At 41.7% G+C, this 18783-nt stretch overlaps 1 protein-coding gene across 4 annotated transcripts in view; it reads right to left on the reverse strand.

Moving 5' to 3' along the window:
- PDE7B (phosphodiesterase 7B) overlaps nucleotides 1–18783 on the reverse strand; it is a 181760-nt gene that overhangs the window by 63679 nt on the left and 99298 nt on the right. Inside the window, exons 1-2 of one of the 4 annotated variants that reach the window (XM_079970680.1) lie at nucleotides 4732–4778; nucleotides 3890–4038 (exon numbers count right to left, since the gene is read on the reverse strand). The exons of 2 other annotated variants lie outside the window; for them this stretch is intronic. In XM_079970680.1, coding sequence (XP_079826806.1) covers nucleotides 3890–4038; nucleotides 4732–4763 — 181 coding nt within the window. In that variant the 5' untranslated portion in view covers nucleotides 4764–4778. Of the gene's footprint in view, nucleotides 1–3889; nucleotides 4785–18783 lie in introns of those variants that run through there. One more of the 4 variants, XM_079970679.1, reaches the window with a different exon arrangement.

Raw genomic sequence — 18783 nt, forward strand, 5'->3', positions numbered from 1 at the left:
TGGCAAAGTGGTTGGCAAGAGAAAAGACAGAGCATGGTATAGTGAGGAAAGGCAGGTTGGTGAGGAAAGATGTGTTGAGAGAATGAGAACAGCAGATAATTGTTTAATGCTTTTCTTAAATAAGAAAACACCTCAAAAACAATCAATGTCTACACAGGTCTGGATATTTCTCAGCCTGCCCAACAGTAATAATGAAGATGAAGGCAGTTCATAAACTATACCAATTAATCATTGAATAATTTGTGAAGGGATTTGATGGTTCTTGAGATATACCAGTTAAATGTTGGAAATGTGTCTGCTATGATGCTAGTTTTCTAGATTCACAGACTAGGCATGGTGAATGCAATCTTTTCCCAGTAAGTGACTGAAACAAAGATGGTATTTGGTCATTAACCAGAGGTACTTGGTTGCCCTTGGAAACTCCTGATTAATGTCACATTTTAGAAATCTTTTCCCACTGGTCCCCTTTCTGACATTTACTGAAACATATGTACACTATATACACATTGGTGTTTCCACAGAATACACTAACTGCACTTTTTATATACACAGATACACATTCCTGGCAGACATATGAGAACCATTAGGAGCCCTGGAGACAACCATGTTCTTCTGAATTCACAGGGGGAGCTTTTCTCTAGCTTATAGCAAGTAGATGGCAATATTGTTTTTCCTGTCTTAGTAGCTTTTCCAGTATTTTCCAGCCTCCCTTGCCCACAACATGTGGTCGGTCAGCATTACCTCATGCCCCTCTGGCCATGGTCCATTCCTCTGAATATTGAACTGCTAATTGCCCCACAAAACTTCAAAATCCCTTTCAATTTGCCCTATTCCCTTTCCAGCCAAAATGCTTTAGAAATCATGCATAGCCTGGTCTCTTTCCTTTACCCAAAATAACCTCTTTGGAAAGACTTCTAATTTAGTGTCCTTTTAATATAAGTTGTTCCCGGCCTGCAAAATAAAGTATGTAGTGCTTTTTCTCTGGAGGCCGACATGATTCCCTCCTTTTACCATCCCTGCTTTATTAAAAAATATAAAAGCCCAATATTTAATCCCCCCGTGTTGATTACTAATGCTGAAACGCAGCTGCTTGGCTACAGCCACCTAGCCAATCATTCCCTCCACAGTCACCACAATATCATGTGGACCAGAAGTTATCCTGCCAAAAGCAATACATATACTCCCTAACTCAGCCTGTACCCTTCAAAGATACACTTTGTCTTTATGATTCAATCAGAAGTGTAGAAAAGTGTTCATGTTGACCTCAATCCTCTTTGAATGATAGCCTGTGGGTTCCTACCATGGGGTTACTGTGTGCTCCTGGTATACCTTCACCACATACAGTCCTAATCTTCCTTTCTGGATGCAAAAGTATTGCGTGACCAGTATGGCATCTGTATGCTATAACATGATGTTGGCTGCTTGCTTATTGCAGCCCTTTTCTGGACACTTTGTACTTGCTGCTTGTACAGTAAGCATGCTAAAGAAAGAAAGAAAGGGAAGAAGCTCCTCTGGATTTCCACAAACTTTCCAAAACTTGTATTAGTTTAGGGAAGTTTTTTTTTTTTAATGACTGCTGTTTTAATGTATTTTTAATCTCCTCTTGGAAGCTGCCCAGAATGGCTGGGGAAACCCAGCCAGATGGGCGGGGTATAAATAATATATATATATATATATATATATATATATATATATATATATATACGGTATATAAAAATCCAAGATGAGATAGTGGCCCCGATTTATAAAGATATGCATAGGACTTTCTCTAGAAAGATGTACAGGACCACAATTCTTTTCTATGGCTTTAAAATTTGAACATTGACAAAGTCAGTACAGCAAGTAGAACGTTAACAGAAGAATCACTGTTGTACTTTTCCCTTCCACCTGCCCATTTCCTATGGTGGCCTTTCCTATACTGCACTTTGAGATATTTACATTGATGAATAGGTTTTTTTATTGCATTATCATAAGTGCAAGTTAGTACATCAAATGGTCAGTACAGAGTGTTTTTAAGTGCCAGATACCCACTGTGCAAGGAAACCTAATGTGCATAAAAGTTCAGGCAGATAATCCGTATTCTACGAATATAGACCAATCTGCTCATTTTTCTTTCTCAGCTTTCCAGTCTTAGGTTTGCCACACTTGAATATCAGTTTGCAATTTCTTTTTTAAAAAAAGATCATCATGAAAATTAGGCAGCACATTAGTGCTAATTTTTCCTAGAATACATTTTTATAAGCATTTTCCCCAATATAATTCATTTATGCATTTTATTTTCACTACTATGTACATGTCTATGCACACTTTCCCCTAATAAACACCTTTTTGTTCAGAATTTTTTGTTGGAGTATTGTTTTCCAAAATTCAGAGAAGTGGGAATTTCAAAGGATAGCTATGTTTCAATTCCCATATTGCTTCAGGAAATGTGAATTAGGTATGTTCACATTAAGCTGTGAAATAAACTGAATTTGTCCCCTATTCCTCCCTTATACATAAACATTAACAACTGAAAAGTTCAATCAAAACTCAGTCAAGTGTAATCAGCTTTGATACAAATAATCAAGACAAGAACTCTAACCCAAAGAATGTTACTGCCCTATTTTGAAGACAGACACAGAACAAATGTCTGAAAATGACTGATTATAATAAAAGTATCTTCTTGATCTTACCAACATGTATGCTAAAAGAAATGGACCTATACTGACATTTTCATACTATCTGAAGATGCAGAGTAAATTAAGATCACAGTAATTGCCAGTATGAATAACACAGATGTATTTTTTGTTGACTTATTTGAATCACCATTTATAAATATACTAAATGGCCTCCTAAAGTAACATTTTTAAAGAAGTCAAATATCATCAATCAGATTGGCTGAAAACATGCAAGAGGGGAAACACATTTAAAATATTTTCAAGACTTTACTAGCTAGGCACTAAAGGTGGCATCTTCAAAAGTTCACAAACTGCTTTCAAAAGAAGTATCTGAAGAAGTGTGCATGCACACGAAAGCTCGTACCAATAGCAAACTTAGTGGGTCTCTAAGGTGCTACTGGAAGGAATTTTTTTATTTTATTTCGACTACTTTCAAAAAGTAACTTTGATTCCACTTCAAAGTTCAGTTTCAACTTTTACCCCACTCTTAGGTTCAGGAGAGCAAAAACATTTATAAACAAGTCATAAAGATAATTCGGGTAGAATTCAGGCAAAGTTAAGCACTTTAAACACCCCCTGATTTCACTGGAAAAAAAACACTTTAGCACATTCATAAATATTTGTACTGTGTTAAAATTAGTGGGTTTTGAAACTTTTGTTTATTTATTTAAAAAAAATATTATTTCCCTCACTCATTCCCTTTTGAACTTGGGCTGGAGGAGCTAACAAGCTTTCAAAGCTGGCTTTCAAACCCACCAAGACTGCATCTATATGGTCCCCAAACTTAGGAAACATTTTTTTTAGCATATTCATTAATGTTGATACATGCAGAACTGTTAGGTTTTTTCATGAAGGATTGCATTTAGGGAGTAAGTCTCCAGCATACTGCTCAAAATTATTTAAGTAAATTAACAAGTTAGCACTAAATCACAATCTTGTTGCTCCTAGATGACTATTCTGAACACATCTTCCCAGAAGCAAGTCCCAGTGAGTTCAATGGGGTCTATTCCCAGCTAAGTATAGAACTGCACCTTAAATACCTAAATAATAATAATAATAATAATAATAATACAATTTTTCTTAAGTGTATTCTCACATAAGCAACATTAAGCTCATGTACTACTGGTAAAAGCAACACATTATGTAAAATGCCATTTGTCAGCTTTGACTTTTCCAAGTCTATCAGAAACGTCCCTGCACAACAAAAGAACTGTATAACATTTTCAGTTTACCTGGCAAAATATTTGGACCATCGCTGCTGTCCAGAACGCTTCTCTGCTTTGTCCCCCGAAGCTCACTTTTTGATTTCCAAATGAGCTTTACCATTCTGAACATCTCAGGCAACTCCCAACCTAGGATCCCCTGCTGACGAAAGGGCAGGCTGCCCATGGACAAGGGCATCAGATCTCCCTCAGTCCCCCACCGCCTACCCATGTCCGACACGTTGAAAAACCTATTCAGCAAAGGCATCCTCAAAACACAAGGCTGCAGCTACTGGAGAGGAAAACTCCTTTGGCTCCAGGAGAAAATATAAAAAACAAAACAAGCTGCACATCACTAACCCAGTGTACAGAGAAGGCTCCTCTTACGCTGGCAGCAGCCTTGTAACTCCTGAAGCTGAATTGGCCAAAACTCCCTGGAGAAATGTACCTTTCAAAGCTCCCCAGTCGGGAGTGTTCTGGAACTGTTCCTTCTCGGATACATGCAAATATTGTCCTCGCCCTTTCCCTCCTCCTCTCTCAAGTTTTGAGCTAACTGCACTTGATTAATCCCAGTTTACTGCTGGAACTATAAAGGAGAATACAACCGAGGAGATATTTCTTTTCTCTCTCCCCCCCCCCCTTCCCCGTTTTACCCTCTGAGAGCTCTGACTATAAGCCACAGGCAAACAAAGGTACTGGCAAATACACCCACAGGGGAAAAAATTATTTACCAGTTCTGCAATAATTAGGCACCATAATGTGAACTGCGTCTGGCTTCAAACACAAGAACTTTGTCAAGCTATGTTCTGTACTGAGGGACAGAGACAGACAGAGAAAGCCTGAGTAGCCTAGCAAAGCCATCTGAAATTTACCTCACTCTGGCTGGACCTGCCCTTAGGGCCATTTCCCCTGTTCTGCTAATGACTACCTTCTGGTGTCGATATTAAGAAGGCTGTATTTGAATTTATCTGCAAAATAATCCAATTAGCGTAAGCTTCCCAACCCCCCCTTTCCTCTTCCCAGTTGTTTGGTTTTCAATCTCAGCAAATCCGAGGAGCAGACTATTAATCAAGGCACTTTGTAACCTCAGCCGCCCTTCAGATGGACAGGAAATAACACTGATTCACATTCCAGAATGAACTGTGAATGAGATGAATCAGGAAAGCAGTAAGATCCAGAGATGGCGTAATACCTAACAGAACAGCTCTGGGTTTGTTCTGAATTTGAAATTTTATTATTTAAAAAGAAAAGTAATTATTAAAAGAGCAGAAGATGGTCGTCTTGGTAGACTGTCAGGTGAAAAATCAAGCTGTTGAAATTATACTCATTTCCATCTAGAGCTGCCCCCCCCAAAAAATCTTTAGCTCCCTCACTGTACAGTTTGCCCTGACTGAAGCAGCAAGTTCATATGAGGACATCTGTTGGTGTGGGCTAATAGACTATACAAAGAATTCAATAGTTCCTCATTATTCACCTTTGAAGACAACACCAAAGACGTCCTTCTCACTGCTCTTCAGGCCCTTGTGCCATCCACAGAAACAGAGGGCCCTTCATTTCAAGTGTTTTCAACAAACAAGAGTGACTAATGTTTGTACTGATGTGCACTAGCAAGTATGTTTTGGTGTACAAAGTGCCTTCTAATTCCTAAATACTTCATTTCTGCTCTCTCTTTTTAAAATTTACTTGCTTCTTTAAGAATAGCAGCTGTTCTAAGCTACCGAAGCAGGAAAAAACAAAATAAATCACCAACAAATTTAAAATTACATGCCAAGTCAGAAGGGATTTTTTAAAATCTGCAACAGAGAACACAGAGAGCGTGATATAGCAGGTTGAGTTTTGCACGGGAGAGACCCAAGTTTAAATCAATGCTCGCTATGAAGTACATTGATTGACTTTAGGCAGTGAAGTATCTCTTGACTTCTGTTCCTTCATATGGTTGATTGTGAGAATAAAGTAGGACAAAGCCATGTATGCTACCCTGAGTTCCTTGGAGGAAGGGTGGGATGCAGATGTGTTGGTAGAGCTGCAATCCAGAACACTTACTAGGTTGTAAGCCCCACTGAAGCCCGTAGGACTTAGATCAGAGTAAACACATATGGGGTTGCAGTGTTTAAGTAGTTAATATGTTTGCATGATGGCTAAGGAGACAATTATTTGAACTTCTCCACAAGAAAAGTTAGACAAGACATGGAAGATGATTTTTAAGAACACTGAAATCAGTTTGAGAGAGGTATTGCCTTCAAAGTGCACACACATACCGGTATTTCTTTTTCTCACTGTCATCTCTGATTTTGTTTTGCATGCTTTTCTAGGTTTACCTACAAAAGCACATAAAACCTGTTTACTAGAGGCTAAAGTTATATGATTGTAGAAACCACTTTCAACATTCTGGGGAGAGGAACTATTCTTTTCCCCCCTTTAAATTTCAAGTACTTCTGCCTTTTCTGCACAGTTTTACAACAAGCAAAATTTAATTTCAGCTTGATTTTTGTTTTCATTCCAGCCTAAAATTAAGCATATTGTCCTTTTCTAGAAAGGAAAATCTACTTGCAGATAAACAGGATTTTCATTCTCAGAAGAAGAAGAAACAGAGCGGGGTGAATTTTAACATCCTTAGGTTTTAAAAAACGGAACATACAAGGTTATCCTGCTGGTGCCAAAATCATCAGAAACAGCAGCATGATACTTCCACTGTCCTAAAATCCTTTGCCATGTTTACCTTAAAGTGTTTCCACCTCAAACAGAGGACAGTTGTATTATTAAAGAGTTTCTCAAATGTTCTCTAATCTGCTGTGCTACAAAAATTATTTCTCAACTTTGCTGTCGTTTTAGTTAGCACTTCAATGTCACAGTTGCACCAAGAGCAAAGTTCTTCTTAAGTATTATACCATTGTTGTTGCAATTATATTATTTTCCAGTAGTAGTTAGCGCCAGGATATCCTGACCCTTAGAACAAAGGGGTTAAGAAGAAAGAAAACAAAGACATTCTGTAGGATTCCAGATGCACTGATCCATTCATAAAAAAAACATGGCTGTAAGCCTGTTATGTCCCAGACAGATAGAATTCCAGCTGTGATGTGTGTGTGTGTGTGTGTGTGTGTCAGTATTAACAACTCTGTCTGCTTCTGACCCCCCTCTCCCCTGTCAGGTTAGCCCTGATAGACCTGTAACAATTTTACTTGCCGTGGAGCACTGAAATAAACCACCTGGCATGCCCAGACGTCCCTCACTTCTTCAAGCAGTCATGTATGGGAGAGGCGGCAAAGTAAAAATGGTGTCCCCCAGTGGGGATGGGGGTGAGGTTGAAGCAGCTTTGGGTTGCCAGCAGTAGGTCCACAGGTGTGCAGGTATGAATAAACTGTGAACTCTCCCAACGTAACTGTCACCTTACTCTGCCACATCCTTATCCCAGTGAGCAGCAGCAACAGCACTGTTCCTGCCCCCTTCCCAATGCCTACTGTTGCTGACTTCTTCCCTGGTGAGACCCTGCTTGCTGGGTCCACCCAATGCTGCTGATTCAAGCATGTTGCAGACTACATCACCATGAGGTATGAGAAGGTGGTGGAAATCTCTCATATACTCTACCTATGATTGGAGCTGGCCAAAAACCACTCTTGGAGGCCAAAAGCTGATCTGTGATGATTTCAGTGCATAATGTGAGTGTGTTGCATGGTCCACGGCTGGAAGGCTGAGCAGAGATCTTTGACTGAAACTGTCATGTGAAAAGACCCCACCAAACAGCAGTAAAGTCGCCTATGCGGCTATTGCCTAACATGTGACCAGATCTCCATGAATGGAAGCACTTTTTTGAATGTTGTCTGTGAACAGGAAGATATGAGTGGCTTCTGTGAGAAACCAGGAATATGAGCAGCTCACTTTTAAATACAAATAGGAGGAAAAATAACCCCTACTTTAGATAATCATGGGAAGTCACATCTTTTTACACCACTTAGCCACTGATAACAATATTTTTTAAAATCGGGGGCAGGGGGAAGCTTGAAATATCCAGACTCTCTGTATGAATATTGGACACTTTGAAAAGAAGCTCTGCTGAATTTGCCACTCAGGCCACTAGAAACTATGCTAAGAAGATCCTGGAATAACAACAACAACAACAACAACAACAACAACAATTTATTTATACCCCGCCCATCTGGCTGGGCTTCCACAGCCACTCTGGACAGTTTCCAAAAAATATTAAAATACTGTAATATATCAAACATTAAAAGCTTCCCTAAACAGGGCTGCCTTCAGATGTCTTCTAAAAGTCTGGTAGTTGTTATTCTCTTTGACATCTGGTGGGAGGGCATTCCACAGGGCGCGTGCCACTGTCGAGAAGGCCCTCTGCCTGGTACCCTGTAACTTAGCTTCTCGCAGTGAGGGAACCGCCAGAAGGCCTTCGGTGCTAGACCTCAGTGTCCGGGTAGAACAATGGGGGTAGAGACGCTCCTTCAGATATAGTGGACCGAGGCCGTTAAGGGCTTTAAAGGTCAGCACCAACACTTTGAATTGTGCTCAGAAACGTACTGGGAGCCAATGTAGGTCTTTCAAGACCAGTGTTATGTGGTCTCGGTGACCGCTCCCGATCACCAGTCTAGCTGCCGTGTTCTGGATTAGTTGTAGTTTCTGGGTCACCTCCACACCTGCCCGCCTCCTGTCCCCCCAAAACAGTACTTCTGTCTTGTCAGGATTCAACCTCAACCTGTTAGCTTAACCTCATCCTCCAACCGCCTCCAGACAATCACACAGGACCTTCACCGCCTTCACTGGTTCTGATTTGAAAGAGAGGTAGAGCTGGGTATCATCTGCATACTGATGAACACCCAGCCCAAACTCCCTGATGATCTCCAGCGACTGCATGTAGATGTTGAGAAACATGGGGGAGAGGACGGAACCCTGAGGCACCCCACAAGTGAGAGCCCAGGGTTCTGAACACTCATTCCCCACCACCACTTTCTGAACACGGCCCAGAAGGAAGCAGCGGAACCACTGTATGACAGAGCTCCCAGCCCCTCAAGACGGTCCAGAAGGATGTTATGGTCGATGGTATCAAATGCCACTGAGAGATCCAGCAGAACTAGGAAACAGCTCTCACCTTTGTCCCTAGCCTGCCGGAGATCATCGACCAGTGCGACCAAGGCAGTTTCAGTCCCATGATGAGGCCTGAATCCTGACTGGAAGGGATCCAAATGGTCCGCTTCTTCCAGGCATGCCTGGAGTTGTTCAGCAACCACTCGCTCAATCACCTTGCCCAAGAATGGAAGATTTGAGACTGGGCGATAGTTGGCCAACGTGGCCGCATCTAAAGATGGTTTTTTAAGAAGTGGTTTAATAACTGCCTCTTTCAGTGGGTCTGGGAAGGCTCCCTCATGGAGGGAAGCATTCACCACCCCATGAAGCCCATCGCCCAGTCCTTCCCGGCTAGCTTTTATAAGCCAGGATGGGCAAGGATCCAGGAGACAGGTGGTTGGTTTCACTCGTCCAAGCAGCCTGTCCACATCCTTGGGGGTAACAGATTGGAAATGATCCCACACAACTTGACTAGAAAGGACTCTAGCACTCTCCTGCCCCGGCCCTGCTCCCACGGTGGAGTCTACCTCTTCTCAAATCTGAATGACTTTATCTGCAAAAAAACTTTGCAAAATCATTGCAGGAGATCATGTGGCACGTACTGGGCCCTGATGGAGCAGGTGGTTCTGCTAAATTGTGAACCACCTGAAAGAGTCTCTTGCTGCTGTTTTCCGCAGATGCAATAGAGGCGGTGAAGCAAGTCTTCTTCGCCGTCACTATCGCCACTTTATGAGAAGATGCTTCTATGATTGTTAAATTATCAGGGTCATCTGAACAACACAACCACCATTTTATTCCAAACAAATAACTGTGCTCTGAGGTGAACTATGCAAGTATTTAACATCTAGTATCAAAGAATAAGCAGTTATTATTCACATCACATTTTGAAATAGCTAAATCTTAAGGATTTCTACATATTTGTGAACTTGCTTTTAATCTACCATGTGTCAGATGATAAAAGAAATATCTGCTGTGTATCTTGCCAGTCTGTTGTAGTCTACTAGAAAGCCATCAATAACCTAGTATACTTGTGTTCATTTTAGTTTCTGTCTCCCTCATCTATTTCCCTCTGAAAGGAAAGGCAGGCTTTAAGTTGGCACCAAACTGTCTTTTTGGCTCTCAACTGCCTTGGCCTCCTGCCTCCCAACAGTTCTCCCACAACAAATTAGTCAGGACCCACAAAAGTTGTTAAAAATCCTTTGTCCTTCCACTCCAGTCATTTTCATTCCACTGTCCAGACACTATTCTTCAGTGATAACCTCCTGTTCTGCCATGTCAACAACTTAAATGATACCTCAGTCAGAGGTTTTGCCAAAGGTTCCATCAGAGTTTACCCACTGATACCTAAACAAATGAGCCCACTGTTACATATTCATTCTTTCTGTAACCCCAACACTGGGAATGGGAATCCCCTGGGTCTCATTGCAAAATGGTCAGTACATGCATGAGGACCTAGTGCTCAGATGGATAGATTGGAGAGAGAAGAAACATAAAAGTATAATAAAACCACCTACAATTGCTTATTATTTTCTAGAGTTATGTGTGGTTATTGCTAAAAAACCTATAATCATAGGCCTGAGTAATCGTGAAGAAAGATGGATGGGCTGAATATGCCTTTTAGATACAATTTTTGTCTTCTTCCGTGCCATAGTAGCAGCATATAAAGTGATTGACTGCAAACCAAAACACGAACTCTTACTTGTTTCATATAAGATGACGAGCACTTTGCCTCTGGCATTTTGGCACATGGTATGAACCCTGGTTTAACATTTTTTCCTAGAAAGCACTTTGCAGCAGGAGTAAATGGGGCATGAACATTGTAATAGTCAGAGGAAAGCAAATGAGGTACTTGTGTGCTTATTTGCTTGGAAATGAGATAAGATGTCCCCATGATATGATATCTTCATTGTGCTTTTGGATTTTGAAAACAGAAATAAGGCAATGAAAAACTCTGTTGAAGATAAAAATACATACAGATGAAGTTTTTAAATATTTGTGGACATGAAATCCCTAAATATGCAGAATAAACTTACTGCTTTCTCCAGTCAGCATATATTTAGAACACGAGAATTTCATTGCTGAGAGGTCCAGCTAGTCCTCACTTTTGTTTCCAACAGTGCTCAGCTCCAAGTCAAGTCTAGTTAATGACAGCAATCCCTTATAAAGGGGTCCCCAACCTTTTAGGGCATAGCTGTCAAGTGTCCCTTATTTGAAGGGACAGTCCCTTATTCCAGCGCCATGTCCCGCTGCTGTCCCTTATTGATGGATGTCCCTTAAATGTCCCTTAAATGATGTCCCTTAAATTTCAAAGGAAGCAGCTCCTCTCCCTCCCTCCCTCCCTGCCGGCCAGGGAGGAGGGAGGCTCCAACTGTGTTGCTTGGCTGTGTTGCTCACCCAATAAGAAGTCTAAGAACGACTGGGGGGTGGAGCTTGCATGCCTTGTGTGTGGCTAGTTAATGCAAGCTGAGGGGTTTTTTGAATGCTGGATGCCATTTTGTTGCACGTGCTGCTGCAAACTTTGCAGTGCAAAGCCAGGCCGGGGAGCCATCTTAAGTTGAGGCTGCATAGGCCTTGTGGTGCATGTGATTCAGATTCTATTCAGTTGAACCTCTGGTTACAAAGTTGGTTGGACAGTGTTCTCGAAGCTACCCAGCATGAGTTTGACCAGACTGCAGGAGGACAGGAAGACTGGAGTGCCTGGAACAGGTGAGGCTGCAGGTCCCTTATTTTCAAGGCTGCTGGTCCCTTATTTTCAAATCTGTAAGTTGACAGCTATGTTTTAGGGTCTGGAGGCACATCAGGAGAAATGGGGGGCACATCACTGGAAAAATGTTGGAGGATATGAGCCATCCCTTGCATAGGGAAGTTTTCTTAATGTTTAATGTTTTCTTATGTTTATATATATATTGGAAGCTGCCCAGAGTGGCTGGGGCAACCCAGTCAGATGAATGGGGTATAAATAGTAAAATTATTATTATGGGATGTCCCTATTTTCATCGAAAATGTTGGAGGGTATGCACAGATACCCTAGCAAAGAAAAAGAAGACTAAGCAAAGTACTTAAACATATCCTAAAACACAGACAAAAAGCAAACAAACCAAAAGATGCCCAATTAAAAATAAAATACAAGTATTAGTAGGGACAAAGGGGGTGTCTGAGAACACTGTAGTGCCTGTGAGCCCCCAACAGAGCTGTATCTGAACATACCCCCCCACTCAATTACAGCTACTACAGCCAAGTACAGCTAATTGTCACGGATGGACCTTTCCTTCATAAATATGAGCTGCTAGAAATTATCAGATAGTAAAAGCAATGTATCCTCTTCTGTTCATGTTTTGTTGCATGCAGTGCGTAGTGTAATGTGTAGTTTGCTCCTCAGGCAGGGTGGCTGAGAGCGACAGCCTGTGGCTGGAGACTAGACCCAGAAGTATACCAAGGCTGAAAATCTGCATGGGAGACAAGAGAAGAAAGTATAGTGGTGCCCCGCAAGACGAATGCCTCGCAAGACAAAAAACCCGCTAGACGAAAGGGTTTTCCGTTTTGGAGGTGCTTCGCAAGACGAATTTCCCTATGGGCTTGCTTCGCAAGACGAAAATGTCTTGCGAGTTTTTCCGACTTTTTTCCCCTTCCCCCCCTTTTTCTAAGCCACTTATCCGCTTATCCGCTAAGCCGCTAAAAGCCGCTAAAAGCCGCTAATAGCGCTAATCCGCTAATGGGCTTGCTTCGCAAGACGAAAAAACCACTAGACGAAGAGACTCGCGGAACGGATTCTTTTCGTCTCGCGAGCCACCACTGTATACTAAGGCTGCAAACCGAACGCCAAATCCATGCTGCTGGAGCAGGCTATGATTGAGTGAATTTTGCCACCTCTTGGCTTCTATTTGTGATATGGAGCCTAAAAGCTGCTGCAGCAGCCATGAAAAGCACAGAAGAAGAAGCTATTACTGCAGCAATAGCTGGCACAAGACCCTGAAGCAGGCCATTACAGGGACCAGGCAAGAGTGAAGTAGGGTCATTTATCTGCTGCATTCTGGGCTTATCTATTCCCCATAGAGAAATCTAATACATGCCCCTCTGCTGCATAAGTCAGATTTGGTGGAGAATCTGCTGCTCACCCTTTCCCAGTGCTTCTCAGGATTGCTCTTCCTGGTGGGAATAAATCCCTAGTTACAACATGACTATGGAGTCTCTCTCTCTCTCTTCACAACTTCAGTTTAGGGTTGAATTCCTACTGTACAATAAAGCTTCAAATTGCAGGATGTCAATAACATGAGGCAGTAAACCAGGGACTTTGGTCATTTGTAAACAACTGCCACTTGAAAGCCTCTTACTCTACCTTCCTCAGATACTATCGTGTGGTTTTTTTTAGAGCAGGTAAGAGCACACACATTCTGCTTCTGTTTACATTTTTTACAGGCTTTATATCAGGCAAGGTAACATTGGAAGCTGCTTCTTGCCTTGTTTCAGGCTCTTTCAACCATAAGCAAGTTCATAGACTAAGATAATGTAATATGTAGGACTTAAATGATCCTTTTCCTTTGGCTAAGCACATTTTCTTCTCCCAGCTGAGTCACAGGTGCTGAAGAGGAGCTTCACATGGCATGGGCTTAGTCCTCTGTTTATTACATAATAACAACAACTAATACTTTGGAAATGTTCCTGCTCATATATGCACTTTTATACAAAAGCATTAGTGTAGGAACTGTGCAGTACCCTCTGTAAAAATAAATGGAGTACCCTTTTTGCTGGAATACAACCATTGAAAAGTGTGTGATGGTTGAAGAGTACTGAAATGCCCAATGACTAGTTTAAGAAAACAGTATTAAACTGCCAGTCATCTGTAAGCAAAGGCCAGGATTTTGAAGCAAGGACACTATGTTCTCTGGAAAACTCAAAATTAATAGAGCTTCCCTTATCTTATCACAAAACATGTTATAACTATTTGATCTAGGACTTAATCTCTTTAATTTATTCTACTTTACAGCAGGGTTTTTAGTTTTGCCATTTAAAGTTTGAGAAAAATGAAAGATGGATTGTTTTTTTTTTTTTGTAGCATGTGCACTATCTCACTTTCCCATCTGGTAAAACAGGTTTCTTAGGGTTGGGGTGATTGGGTTTTAATCAAGGTTCAGTTAGGCAATTATAGACTCTGGACATAGTGGTCATTTGGGGGAAGTTCTTTGGATGGTAAGGTGTGTTACTTCACTTTGATACCATTGTGGCAAATTTTGATGCACAGGAGCTCATCATGATATTCCCAATGCTACACCAGCTGTGCTGATCTTTATAGACCCCAAAGAGCAGCAGCACATGACACAGTACACAATTTTTTTAAAAAAATATAATTTTTATTAACAGGCCAATCAAATCACATTATTTCTGAATCACATTAGTTCCAAATTATACAGCCAGACTTTTAAATTTTTGTTGTGGGTACCCATACTTCAAGCTCTGAAACAGGGTCCAAACATCACTTATATTTCTGCTTTAATTAGACAGTTCTATCCAGTTCTGTCCAGATAGTCTCTTTGTTACTTTCCTCATCTTCTTGTTGTTATCATATATTCCTTTCTTTGCGATCTCTGATAATCTTCACAAGCGGGTTGGAAATAAACATCCTCTGTGTGGGTTTTACACTCTCCAAAAATCATATCACATAAGGACAGACGCCATTTCCACACCTCCGTAAAGAACTTTCCCTCAGTCTGTCCGTTGATTTCTCCAGGTTTGCCAAACATATCTCCGAGGGCTCTGCCAGGTCTAGATCACATTCCAATAACCATTCGCATTCTGATGACCCTGGTCCTCCTCCCCCCGTCCTTCTCAGGCAAGCCTGTCTTAGCGAGACGCCATTTGAAACTGGGTCATAAAACTTTACTCCATTCTCCGATGTTTACCAATCCTCTCTTTGATCAATAATTCACTCCACACAGTTCTTGAATTCCTGCTTGTGATTAATAAACTGCAACGATTCTTCTCTCTGGGGTGGAGGGTTATTAATACTCACATAAGGCAAAGAAAAGAAAAGTTTTTTCCTCCACCCCCTTTCCGTTTCACTCCAAACATACCAGTCTTTTAATGGTGATTCCTCACTTGATTTATTTGTCCCGCCCGTCGCTCCGCTCACAGAGATCCATTAATCAGCTGTCTTTCTCCCGATCTTCGCTTGATGTATGTGCTTCAGCTTCTTTCCAATTATGTATTTCCAATTATATATTTCAAGCCAAAGCGAACCAGTGCACTGATTGGAGATAGCATCAGGAAGAGCTGACTTCAAGGGCTTGTGCCAAGTGTCCGCACCCCCCTTCTTTCGAATCCGGGGGTGAATTATGGACACCGCTGGCAAGGCAGTCCCCCCATCCCCAGGGGGGGGGGCGGGAAGGCTGCATACTTCCCATAGCAGCCTCTTAATTACCTCGTGTGGGTCGGAGAGATGTTATTGTCGGCCATCTTCCAATGCGCCCCCTGGTGGCCCCACCGACACAGTACACAATTTATTATCATAAGATGACAGATGGAACAGTGAGTTGGCAAATGGTGAAGCAGTGGCTGGACTTGGGCTTGGGTTCACATTCCTAATAAGCGATAAGGAATGATTTAGTAGTATGATCAGGGTGCTGAACATATTGCAGTTCTTGAAGTGTTGCTGTTTCACTACTTTACTTAATAAGCAACACTTTCACCATGAATTGCAATTGACAGGCATCATGATGGGTTGGACGTGTCTCATTGAACAAGCATAGAATGGCAAAATAATCTCCTGTACTGAAGAAACCACACCATGCTCTATTGTAGCTGTTTACTTGTAGGATGAAGATATTAGATGCCCTGGCCAAGGAAAGCATTCACTAGTCACTTTCTAATCCATCAGAGCACCGGACAGGAGGGTCTAATAACATCCAATCATAATATTTTTGTGTTACACTTGTTTACTGGCATTTACCACACTCCTGGGCTTTATAAGCATCACAATATCTAGTACTATACTAGGCTATTGGATGTAAGCTGATGATGTCCTATTGACTTCAGTTTTCTTGGACATGGCAGGTTTATGGCTCAGTTTGATATCATATTGTTACTGGAAGGCTCACAGTTTTAAGTCATATGCTGCGAGGACCTAAGAATGGCACACAGTGCAATGCTATCAGCTGTCAAGCAGAACGTGAATGATATTGCCATCTATCTCTTTTTACAAATAGGAAGTCAGTCATGACTCTTCATTTTCCAGCAGATTCTTAACATTCCAGTACCATTATCTTTACAACAGTCTGGCTTCCTCCAGCCATACAGTACTTCTAAAATAAGCCTTTGCATGCTTTTACTGAAAACGATGGAAACATTTTGGCTGCAGTTTCCCAGTTCCTTTAAAATAGAGCAGCTTAAAGCAGGATTTTCCAAACTGTGGCCCATGAGTTTCATTCAGGTGGTCCATGCAGAATAACGGGAGTATCTGCTGCTCTATCCTTCTTATAACCTGCCCAGAAGGTAAGCAGGATGGGCAGGAAGTGACAGGTGGAGAAGACACTTGAAAGGAGTGGAAAAGATTGTCATCAAAGTTAATGGGAGGCTAGAATTAAGAAGTGTAACACTGATTCACAGTATTAAAAATTGTATTCTATGGAATTCTATTGTGTGTTCCGCTCTTCTCCCAGGCTGGGTAGGTAGAAAGGGTGGCTATTTTCATGATGTATCAGTAGCATTTCTCTTCCTTTACTGCCATGTAATTTGTGTGGTGGATGGCTCATCCCAAATCTTGGGGAAATGATGAGGGAAATAATTTTATGGTGATTTTGTTTCAACAACTTCTAAAACCTCTTGCCTAGCAATAATCTGCCCTTAGTGCCTTGCATTGCTACATTAATTACAGTAAACTTCTTGTTTCATTTTAACAGTGTACATTTTGAAACAGCTGAAGTACCGAAATGGCTGCTCTTTGACAGAACATAGATCCCATCACAGTACAGGGAAAGTAGACTGAAATGAAAGTCCAACAATGACGCTTTCTGCCCAGAGTCTTTTGAAATTAATTATGGTGACATTTATTTCCATAACACATATTAGATAGACTTCAAAGGCATATAGTTTGTTTTCGTACAGATGACAGCAAATGAAATTAGACAACCAGATTTATGCTGCTGCAATTTCTTCTGTCATTAAAAAAATGGAAATATGTTAATAATTAGAATCACATGGGTTTTAATTCTTCTGGCTCCTAAATAATAAAGCAGATGACATGTGCAATTCCCTAAAGAGTCCACTGAAGAAAATCTGCCACAACAGTAAATAGCCTACATAACAGAAGTATTGTGGGTCCACAGGCTTCTCGTCTTTATTTACCCATGTAACAAGTCCCCCCCCCCCCATATGACATCACATAACTACTGGGTCCTGCTACAGTCCTTTTGGTCCCCCCCCCATATAACATCACATAACTACTGGGTCCTGCTACAGTCCTTTTGGTCCCCCCCCCATATAACATCACATAACTACTGGGTCCTGGTACAGTCCTTTTGGGTGGGACCTTATGACGCTATACATATGGAACTGGACCATCTGAAGAATTCATAGGTCTGTCTAAAGGCCTATCCAATCCATACTTCTGTTCCCATAGTGTCCAAGCAGATGCCTGCAGGAAGCCCACAAGCAGGGCACGAATACAACTGTACTCTCTTGCTCACACACCCCAAGAGACTGGTTTTCAGAAGCATGATGCTTCTAGTATGAGAGATAATGTAATAGCCACAGGGCTGCTCCTGGACTTAAGGGGCTCTCAGTATGGTCCTGCTGCTGTCAATTCCCCCTGCCAAACTACTGGACCCTCCGCCCCAATCCTCTTATTTGTGGCAGTAGTGCAACTAGTATCCTCTTCCCTCCCTGGCTGCTTCCCTTGCCTATTCATCTGGACTCTTCCGCAGCTGATAGGGTAGTGGAGAAAACAATCTCCTCATTTCAGCCTTACAGTTCCTTGGTGCTCCTGAAAATGTGCTCTGCGGGCCTGGGGGAACTTCTGGAACCTTCTGGAGGTGGTGGCGGGGCTTCGAGGAAAGGGAAAATCAGCAATTATTGCCTCATCTGCCTCACTTGCACCAGTGGGGACATCTTGTGCATGGAGCAAGAGGTCCTCCTGGATCAGACTTGCTTCTGTGACCATAAAAGCAGGTCTAGATCCAACTGAAGATGTTGCTGAGCTGAACCTATTCCTATAATTTCAGTAGCACAAGCCCATGCTTGTGCCATGGGAGTCTTTTTTTTTTTTTTTAAGAAGTGAAATAGCAGATTCTAACAATTTAGTTGAAGAAGCAGCCATGGAATTTGTCCAGTGCTAAACTATCTGCTCCTGGGACACAAACAACAACAATAACAACACTTCATAAGCTTTGGAGGTATTATTTGTTAAGTTGTGAGTTGACATAGCAGACGACACAGCGATTTCTCCAAGTAGCTCTTTATTTTGTAAGCTGGAATAGAACTGACTGCAAACAGCTCAGCCGGCCTGCTTTTATAGGCAGCCGGCTGTCAACATTGTAGCAACAACAGCCCAGCGTTTCCCGCCTAAAATAACTGACGTGGACCTGAGTGAAAACTATATACAGACCTGAGTGAAAACTATATACAGTATCCCCCTGCTGGCCCAGGGTGAAACTTCACTACATAACATTATTCATGTCTGTTTAGTTTTTTCATGGTTTTCATTACCATCTCTTTAAAAACACATAATGCAAACAACGAAGTACAATTTATGTCACTTTGTAGCCTTGCCTCCTTTCCACTGAGGAATCTGATAATTTGCCACAAGACAAAAAGCACAATCAAATAATCATTTGCGCTTTAAATCTGTGGCTTGAGGCATTCCC

Source organism: Podarcis cretensis (genome assembly GCF_951804945.1).
Source record: "Podarcis cretensis genome assembly, chromosome: 3".
NCBI lineage: Eukaryota > Metazoa > Chordata > Lepidosauria > Squamata > Lacertidae > Podarcis > Podarcis cretensis.